Source organism: Hevea brasiliensis, chromosome 13 (genome assembly GCF_030052815.1).
Source record: "Hevea brasiliensis isolate MT/VB/25A 57/8 chromosome 13, ASM3005281v1, whole genome shotgun sequence".
Lineage (NCBI taxonomy): Eukaryota > Viridiplantae > Streptophyta > Magnoliopsida > Malpighiales > Euphorbiaceae > Hevea > Hevea brasiliensis.
Window position 1 is genome coordinate 77,728,421 of NC_079505.1, and position 10,610 is coordinate 77,739,030.

The 10,610-nt window shown below is 30.6% G+C and overlaps 1 protein-coding gene across 1 annotated transcript; it reads right to left on the reverse strand.

Moving 5' to 3' along the window:
- Positions 1–7,457: 7,457 nt before the first annotated feature.
- Positions 7,458–8,401, reverse strand: LOC110653848 (30S ribosomal protein 3-1, chloroplastic). Its single transcript, XM_021809652.2, has 2 exons — positions 7,988–8,401; positions 7,458–7,904 (listed from the first exon to the last, which is right to left on the reverse strand). The coding sequence occupies exons 1-2, from the start codon at positions 8,258–8,260 to the stop codon at positions 7,620–7,622; spliced, it is 558 nt and encodes a 185-aa protein (XP_021665344.2). The 5' UTR covers positions 8,261–8,401; the 3' UTR covers positions 7,458–7,619.
- Between the last annotated feature and the right edge of the window lie 2,209 nt (positions 8,402–10,610).

Here is a 10,610-nt window from a genome sequence, read left to right on the forward strand (position 1 = left end):
ATCTGTAGCATTCAACTGTAGCTTTGTTGAAAGTTGCTCTACCTCTTCCACGCCCCCTTCCTCTGGAACTGCCTCTTCCTCTATTGCTTGTGTTTGATCGACCTTCTATTTTTAAAACCTGATCTTCACCACTGTTGCTGGGCCGACGAAATTTCTGCTCATGTACCACTAATGAGCTTTGCAACTCATCAATAGACATAGTATCTGTATCCTTGGATTCTTCTATAGACACAACAACATAAGTGAATTTATCTGTAAGGGTGCGCAGAATTTTTTCCACAATCTTCTTATCTGGCATCTCTTCTCCATTGCTTCTCATTTTGTTTGCAACCAACATCACCCGAGCAAAATATTCTGTAATCGTCTCTTCATTCTTCATCTCCAGGACTTCAAAATCTCGGCGTAAAGCATTGAGAAGAGATTTCTTAACCTTCTGATTACCACCAAACTTCCGTTTCAGCGAGTCCCAAACAATCTTAGATGTGCGACGGTCTAAGATTTGTTCGAAGACAGTTCGATCAATGGCCTAAAACAGGTAATGTTTGACCTGATAGTCTTTGGTTCTTGCGTCGTTCAGCTTTGCCTATTGAGCTTCAGTCAATTTTTCCTTAAACCTTTCTCCACCAAGTTCCACAAACCCTTAGCTCTAAGCAGATTTTCCATCAGTTCACTCCAATGATCATAATGACCATCGAAGTGAGGAATCTTTGTTAAAGTTTTGTCGTCTGACATTCTCTCAGTGTTTGACAATTGAAGATTGCAATCTCACTTTTCAGAAACCCAGTGGGGGCTCTGATACTAATTGTTAAATAACTTTAAGCAAAGAAACTGAACTATGAATACTCACAATTGGATTTCTAATCTGCAATCATAACCAGTACAGACTTGGCTATATATAGCCTTACAATGACTAAAAAGAACACACGAAATCTGAATAAATCACAAGAAATTAGGACTCCCTAAGGAATAGAACTTCCCTAAAGAATAGGTCCATTATCTAACAGAAATTATTTCAACAGAACATAAAGACTAAAACTTCCTAACAGTATGATGATTATTTAATCAATTTATGAGATTAAATGATGGTCCTTTCTCTACCATAAAGTCATATGTACTCACTCTCATAAAATTAGAATCATATCGGGAAATGCATCTATAGATAAAATTTTATTTGTAAATTAAAAAAGATTAAGAGAGAGAAATTAATTTATTGAATTGAAAAGTATCTCTTAATTATTAATATAGTTCAAATAAACTTTAAATCATATAAATTTTTCAGATATATAAGAATTTATGTATTTAAAATTCATAATAAAGTGATAATTAAATATTATATTTATAATTCATATTATATTTATTTATTATGACTTATAAAGTAACTTTTAAATACTGAAATTTTAAATAATTTAAATTTAAATTTATAATCAACATAATTTTGATTTTTTTATGATAGATCTGGATAGAATTAAATTATACATCCTGAAATTTTAAGGATTAATAATTAATTAAAAAAAAATGGCCAAATTAAGATCTGCCATGATGAACGCGTTGAAGTACGTATTAAAGAAAACCTTTGGGGAAGTGTTTTGCCCGAAAAGAAAGAAATTAAAAAAAATAAATAAATTCAAGTGGCCAATTTTTTTTTTTAACTGACAAGTGGCCAAATTGAATCTTGCCATGAGAAGTTCACGGAAATCGTGTTGACAGATACGAAAATTAAAATAATAATTAAAAAAAAAAACTAAAATTCTTGACTTTGGTCGAATACAATTTGGCCAAGAGGATCAACACAAATGTGTTGGACATAAATTGAAGTTTGGAAACTTGATTCCCAAAAGCAATATATATATATATATAAATTCGACTTTAATAATTGAGTTTCGATTATAAAAGAGTTTTAGTAATACATTGTGTTGTAAAGGAAATTTTATTTTATTTTTTATGACTTTTCTACTCAATTTAATTAAAAATTATAATTAAAGTTTATTATACAATAAATATTAAGTTTATTAAAAAAAAATTATATACATGATTGATGATATTTATTTCTGTTAGTTAGTCACCAAGTGGCCTAGTTAACATAAAATAAAATTTAGACTTAATCATACTAAAAAGTTAAATTTTATTTTTATTCTTTTATGATTTAATCTAATCATTTTAAAAATTGAAAAAAAAATTATCTAATTATAAAATTAAAATTGAAAAAACTGATATGGCATGCCGTATAGCATTTTTTTTATTTAAAAGATACATATATAAGTTATGAAAATACCAAAAAAGAATGCAGTCTTGTTCCACAGAAAGGATTTATACAAGGCACCCTTAGCATAATGTCTCCTTATTTATTAATTTTCTTGTAATTTATTTTTATATGTTTGTGTTCGGATCGATGGATCATTGCACAGTTGATCAAGTTTTATTTGAACATTTCAATACATATTAGAGACAAGCGTGTACATGCATGAATCTATGGCTGAGCATAATTCGGTTTAAACTGAAAAATTGAATCGAACTAAGTCAATTCGGTTCAATCGGTTTGATTTTAAAATTTAATCGGTTCGGTTAGGTTTTAAATTATAAAAATTTCAGTTATTTCGGTTCGGTTCGATTTTGAAGAGAAAAAAATTGATTAAACTGAACCGAACTGAATAGTGATTTATATAGTCAAATCAAACTAAATCGAACCGAATTGATTTTTGAATTGATTTATTTTTAAGAAAAATTTATGAATTATATTTAATTATATATATATTAATTGTTTAATTTCATTGATTAATGGTTATTAGATTCAAACCAAAGTTAAAATTAAATCAAATAACTTGAAAATTAAGTCTAAATTAAAAAATCAATAAAAATCAAACCGATCGATTTAAATCAAATTGAACCGAAATAGAGCGGTTCGATTCGATTTTTCACCCATTTCGATTCGGTTCGATTTCTAAAATTTACGGTTCGATTTTTATATTTTAATTCGGTTCGGTTCGGTTCGGTTTGAACCGAATGCTCACCCCTACATGAATCTAAACCTTTCAAGATTGCAAATATGTTAACTAAGGGTTTACAACCTAAAACATTTAAAGAATATGTACTTGAAATAGATCTTGGTTATATTAATGAAAAATGTATTGGCTTTAAAACTCTAAACTCATTAATGTATTTTCTAACATATATTAATGAATTTCCTATTTTTTCATAAATGTATACACATTATATTTTGAGTGAATGATAGCATAAAAGTTTTTTTAAGACATTACTAAGTACCATTATGTGTTATACATATAACTAGTATGAACTTACTATGCTAAGTTGCTAATGTTGTAGTATCTAGAACGGAGTATGTGTAAATAATGTATAACTGCCATAATCAGACTTAATAATTTATCATAGCTAGATAATTATAAAGTACATTATGACAATGATTTGTTTATTTCACGTGTACCTAATGTTATACAATTAAAATTATATCACTTGATTATTGTGTCAAGTGAGAGAATATATATAAACACACTTTCTCTTTCATAAAGTTAGAGATATTATGGTCATTTCGAGATATCTCAAGAAAGGTTTCCAATGTTAAACCTTTGTCTGTAAGAAGGGTCAAGAAGGAAAAATCAGTTTATTAAATCAATGTCTCTTTTAATTACTAACATGGCTAAAGCAAACTCCACATCAGATACGTACGCTTTCTAGATCTATAATGATTTATTTATTCAATATTCATTATTAGATAGATAATTGAATCTTATATTTATGATTTATTATAATTTATAAAAAAATTTTATATGTCACGCCTAATAGAGAAATATATAATTATTCTTAGAACTCTTATCAATAAGTTCAAACTTTTAAGTTAAGTGGTTTCTTGATATGATATCAGAGCATCTTAGACAAAAAAGTTTAGAGTTTGAATTCTTACCATCCCCGTTTATTAATTGAATATTTCAGCAAATGAATCATAAATAGATATCCTTGAACTCGTTTAGGTGAATTCTCAGTGATAGCATCCCGGAGAAGGAGGAGACAAAGAAGAAGAGTCAAGTCGACTCTAACCTTTTGCAAAAGCTCCCTTTTTGACCTTAGGGGACTCTTCTGCTAATTGTGGGTAGTATTTCGACTCCAGAGGAAGAGGATGAAGAAGGTCTTCCCTAGAGACTCCAAGAAAGAGGGTGTCTAAATATAAAGCCAGATGTCTTCTACTTGAAAAATTATCAAAAAAAATAATGGGTTTAGTATGTTAAAACAATTCATAAACCTGTTAAAATTGTTAAATTTCAATTAAAACTTGAAAGTCTATTATATTTTTTCCCAAAAAAGAAATCCATTATATTTAAGATGTTATCAGCAGTGCACATTTTGGTAAAGTCCACCAGCTTGTATTTTATTTTTGGTCTTTGTACTTAAATTTTGGACATGTAATGTATATTATCAAAATTTGTACATGTACATTATTGTAAATTAATGAAGTTTATAATTTTATATATAAATTGTGTATGAATGGAAATGTGATGGAAATTCCATATGGATTAGTAATATATTATAAATATATTAAAAAATCATTAAATTTTTATTGAGCTTGAGCTCTGCTTATTGATATCTAATTAAATTTGAACTCGATTCACATTTAACTCATTTATCAAATTCGTGAACTTGAGTCACATGTTTGTCTATCAAATTCTTGAGGTCCATTCATCAAAATTATTAAAAAAAAAGTTTTATTAATTACTATATGAAATTCATTTAATGGTAGATTCAATAGATCATAACAATTAAAATATACTTATAATGACAACATTAATTATATCTTATATAGTTATATAATTTAATCATACTTTTGATTTTATAATTATATTACTTATAACTTAATTATTTTATAATTATTAAAATGTTATATATATCGAAATTAATATATTAGTATATAAATAAGTTGGCTCATCAACCTGACCTTATAAATGAACCCATTCGTGATTCGACCAGTTTATTAAACTAGCTTCAAAATCAGGTTCGAACTCAACTCATTAAATAAATAAGCTTTTATCAAGCTGAATTTTGAGTATCTCCTTGACTCATTTTCACTTTGAGCGTTTGCTCCTTTGATGTTCGGAGATTGCAAGAGGGATAGATAAGATACCAGGGTCATTTCCTTGCAAACGGTGTACTTTCTTCATAGCCTCCTCAATCGATAGTTTTTTTTTTTTGTTAGAATTATGACTCAAAATCATAATGAGATTTGGAGAGACCTTTTTCTGATTTGAGTGGGAGAAATATTCCTCAATAAGATAGAAGAATATTTCCTATATAGAGTATAACTCTTATTTTAGTGTTATTTCTAAATTGAGTGAGACTACTAATCAGATTATGATTGAGGATGATGAAAAATGTTATTTGACTTTCAACTCATGGAGTGAGATTGTCACCCATTGTAGAGAGGGCCATTGCCAATTGCTGCGGATTTGGCTCTGCTCATTAATGAGGGGCGTTTGCCCATTGCAATAGAGAGAGGCTTCGGCCTAAATTGGAGAAAGAACAAAGAATTCAAGAGGAATGAATTTTTATCCATTGGTGAGAGGGCTCTTGTCCTTATAGTTAAAGACATCCTTTGTGGTGTAGTATTGTAATAATAAATATATTGGATTATGATCGGTTTTCTTGGGTGTAATTGGGTTTATAGGTAGTATAGTTTTGAGCTTGTAATGATGATTTGTTATTGTTGATAGTGGAAGATGGTATACCTATAGATGTAGCCTATGTTGAGAGGGTGAACTACGTAAATATTAGTGTTTTGTATGTTTGCTTTATTTTTTTGTAATTTACACGCTTTCGCAGTGCACAGCATTTTTTTTTTGATAAAATGGCTTACAATAGATTAACCATGTTTGTAATTTGTATACTTTTTATCACATAGGTCATAAATATATCTGACTTTGATTGATGAGTTGGTTACCATTTCTATTTACTGGTGATTTTCTTTATGCTAATTTGTGGTCATAAATTGGGTTACTTCTCGTCCCAATATGAGCGTAATACCTAAAGAACAAAACTGCAATATCAGAATATAGATTCCCGTTTATCTATTTATTTTTTTGTGTTAAATAACTATTAGTAGGACTGTTAAATTTTGGAGAGAACTTAACTCAGGCTTATATATCAATGTTACAATCCAATTACTTATAATCACCCTTAATTTGTATTCAATCCTGTGGAAGTAATTCCCAACGAGGACTCCAGTCGGCATATTGTGCTTAACGAAGCATCATTATTGCAATATTACTCATGTGATGCCAGCATTTTTAATACCTTACATGGCTATCCGGCTAAATGAGGCTGATTCTGAGTCAAGTCCAAGAAACCGCTCTCAACCAGGCACAGTGATGACAAATGATGCAGCAACCGATAGTGGGGCTCATTGGTGGATTTGCATGTCTGATTTCTGCATTATGGGCCATTTATGACAAAAATGGATGGTAATTTGGGAGCATAGCAGACAGATGGAAGTTCTTGATTAGTTATCTGGGATCAGAGTGGCTGGCTTATCACTTTTGCCTTCATTTGAGATACATGTCTTTACATAATATTCCAGCCTTGGCTGATAGGTGGCAATTTGCAGAACATTCAGGAAATCAAGGTTGATGTGGTGAATTACTTAAGATTTGTTCCGGTAGTTGGTTTGGTGACCTATCTTCTCAGTTTGAATCTTGACGAGGAACTATAGCTACATGCAGTTCTTAACACATTCAAACTACAGTCAGCTTTACAGGTTATGAACCAGTATTAATATATGTCTACAAAAATGAAACTTTTATATCCATGTTTGCTAGGAAGTAAATGTACCACATGAAAAAAAAAATGTTATAGCTGTAATTTTATTTATTAATGAACTTCTTTTACAACTGATGTTAAATTAGGAGAGAGTGCTAGTCAAATTATAATTTCTGATACTAGGTTAAATTCAAAGAGAGTATCTCTCAAATTATAATCAATTCATTTTAATTCAAGCTTATATAAGAGATTAGATTGCTTTATACATCAAAATGACTAGTCAAGTCAATGTTGCAATCCAACCACTTATATATTACCCTTTTACTTTATATTCTTTCTTTCCAACAATTGACTAGTGAAGCTTAAGGAGATAAAAATTGTTGATTGATATCTTGATTTTTATTTTTTCTGTTTTCTGATTGTAAATCCAAGAATGATAATCAGAGCAAGACATAGCTGATATAAGTGGACTTTAGCATCCATTCACAGTATAACATGCTAATCTTAGCATCCATATTAATTAAGATCAGGCCATGAACCCAGTTCAAGCTGAGGCTTCCCCTGTACCCAATGAAACAGAGTTCTAACTGCAAATACCTTAATGGGAAAACATGACTTGTAGAGTTGGACCCCAATAATTTCACACATTGTTGAGCTCCCACTTGGGGAGAAACACCAAGTTCCAAATCTTAAAACAGAGATGATGCCAATCGAGAATTCGTGTATCATTGAAATATATGGCACAGTTACAGAAACCAGCAAATGCAAATACCCATAGCCTTAAACATAATTGAACTGTGATAGTTGATTCCTCAACACCTAAACACACAAATTAACTGCAAAAAACCAAAACACATGTTCCATTATGTGGTAAGATTGCCACCACTTTGCTGCCACAAATTGATGATATCAGTGGCCTGATTGAGAAGTATGATCATCTTCTTCTGGGATATCCAAGGCTTACTCTCTAGAGTGGTCTTGAGCTCTTCCCATGCATCTTTTCTTGGCCAAAAATAGTATGGACTCAAGGGAACAGTACCATGTCCAGGAATTACCTGATCAAGAGCCAGCCCAATATTCTTCTCCATCCATATGAACTTCAACACCAACCTTGGCTTCTCCACTTGCTTCACCGTTACTCCAACTTTCTGCAAAATTCAAGAAACATACTAAATAAAACAATTTATTCAGATACACAATGACTAGTAACTAAAGAAAGAGAGATTTGGACCTCAATTTCTTGGTTGGGGATTGGTTCTTCTACTTCCATGGATTCTTCTGCTTCAGTGGGCATTTCAGCTGCGAGAGCTTCTGGGGCTGCAAAACCAATCAGTCTTTGGTTTCTGGAAATGGGCCCCATTTTTGGGTCAAGAATGGTTGAAGAGTGTAACAGATTGGGTTTGGGATTGATGAAAATGCTGGCTTTAATTGTCTTGCAAGAGAGGGTCTGACAAGGAAATGGGGACTGTGTGAAAACGCCAGATTGAATTGCCATGGATAACATCTTCTTCGTGTTTTAGAGAGAATTTCTGAGGATAGAGAGTGAGTTACAATGTTAGACCATGGTCTGATACTCTGGTCTCTCTCTTCACTGACAAGAAAGGACCTGCGTTTGGATAAGGCATTTGGGGTATCAGCTCAGAGAGGTGCAATGAGTTCCGCAGCAAAGGAGAATGGGGCTGGCTGGAGGGCCAGGCCTACACTAGCGCCGAATTTTCAATACCAATGTGGGCAACAAGTAACAAACTCTAGTGAAGGGTCCAAGCCCATCTGTAAACAAATTAAATTATATATTTACTTTTTATTTTTCTAAAAAAAGTGTGTTACACATTTATTACTTAATAACATTAATTCAAAGTTTATAGTATTGAAATCTAATGTGTAAAACAATATAAGATGGAAAGTTGTATTAAAAAAAAAAAAACTAATGGCCTCTTTGAAAAACAATAATATAATGAAATTTGATGGTACTTTTATTATATGTGATTTAGAGTTTGAACTTGAAATCATCTTAAAGTTATATTACTTTTTTTTATTATTTTTTAAAATAAAATCACCATATCACTTAAAAAATTATTGCAATTGAAAATTTTATTTTGAATAAATTATTTTTATTTTTTATTGTACCATAATTAATATTTATATTTTTATAATTTAAAAAATATATCTATAAGTTTTGATTTCATCGAATTCATTGTCAATTTTAATGTTAATTAAGAAATTAAAAATGGTTAATAAGAGACTAATTATTATTAATAATAAAATTCAAAAACACAAATGTTCATAATATTAAAACTCTGTGATGAAATAATAATTTATCTTGAGAGATATTAAGATAGTTTCATTCTTCATTGCCAATGAAAATTGAGAAAAATGGACAGATTAATGAAAATGTATAATCAAATCAAAGTTTAGAAACATTTTTATGAGTTTTTTTTTTTTTTTTCCTTCTTTGCTAAATTGTTTGTCCTCTATCTTGAATTTGAGCAAAGATGGATCATGATTTTGTGTGCGCTTGAAGTCTCAATAAAGTATACTAATCAATTTTTATGTAAAAAATAAAATTAGCTATAGAAAAACAGATTTTTTATAAATTAAAATTCTACCCACCCATTAATTTGGATGAATGGAGATTTTCTTACAAATTCAGAGTAAAACCGGTTGATTCACCACATCCATTATATGCTCGGTTTGCCACATCCACCCAAAAATCGATCCCTTACAGATAACTTGTACCAGCTCAAGGCTCATCAACGACACATCCACAGACAAGTGACGCACTAAGCCCCAATCCAAGGAGTACAACTGATCTAACTTCAGTTTGATAGAAAATCACGAAACATATGGGACCACGTTGCTGGGGAAAGCCTGAAGGGCCCTGGGAAATATCTTAGCGAGTGTTTTCCAAGAAAGGCTGTATGATCTTCAATGGATTCTTTGCAGGAAGACGAAATGTCTTAGAAATGATAATCGGCCTCTGTGCTTGATGGTATTTCAATGTAATCCCAATCTCTATAAAGCTGGAAGTTCTCATTTTCATTGCCATAGCGACCAGTGGCTTGCTCAAATACAATTACGCTTTGTCTTGTACATGAGAATATTTATGTGCGTGTTTGGGGTATGTTATTAGATTATTAATTGAGATTTCCGGTCTACAAAATTAAAATAGGTGGTGAGTAGTGACAGGCACTGCCACCAGGTTGCTTGACAAGGCTATTAATTGCTTACCCTAGGCTCTTTTTGGGGGGAAAAGTGGCAAATTTTCACCGGCTGTAACTGAACTTTTGAAAGTATTATATAAAATTCATCGATTTTAAAATTTTACACTTTCATTTCTTAACTTTTAAAATTATTACATTTCCACTCTTTATCTTTAATTTATTACCTAAAAATCTCTTAATTTTGAAATTTATTTCACTTCAATCGCTCAACTTTTTAAATTAGGTATTGTCACAATAGGAAAACATGTTAAAGGACTAACAAACAAATAAATAATCGACTAGAGCAGGGACCTTAAAAAATTATTTTCAAGAATATTCTTTTTGATTTTAAAAGTAAGGGAGTAGATAGTGATTTACTTTTATTTTCATCGAGATAGAGGACAAAGAAGAGTGATAAGAAAGAGCAAAAGGAGAATTAGATATAAAGTCAAGAGAGAAAGTGCATATAAGAGGAGGAAAAGAACGAGGAAAAAGTGTAATATAAATTTCATATGTGATATATATATTTTTTAGATTCTTTTATTTTACACTATGACATTGTCATGAATAAGGTTGGTTGAAGATATGAGGTGTTTATAGTATGAGAAACTAAAACATAATAAATTTTAAAGTTAAGGGATTTTATGGTAACAA

Coding starts and splice junctions, on each gene's coding strand:
- LOC110653848 (XM_021809652.2), bottom strand. CDS start 8,260: ATGTTATCCATGGCAATTCAATCTGGCGTTTTCACACAGTCCCCATTT. Junction 7,905..7,987: donor TCCCCAACCAAGAAATTGAG/GTCCAAATCTCT, acceptor TGAATTTTGCAG/AAAGTTGGAGTAACGGTGAA.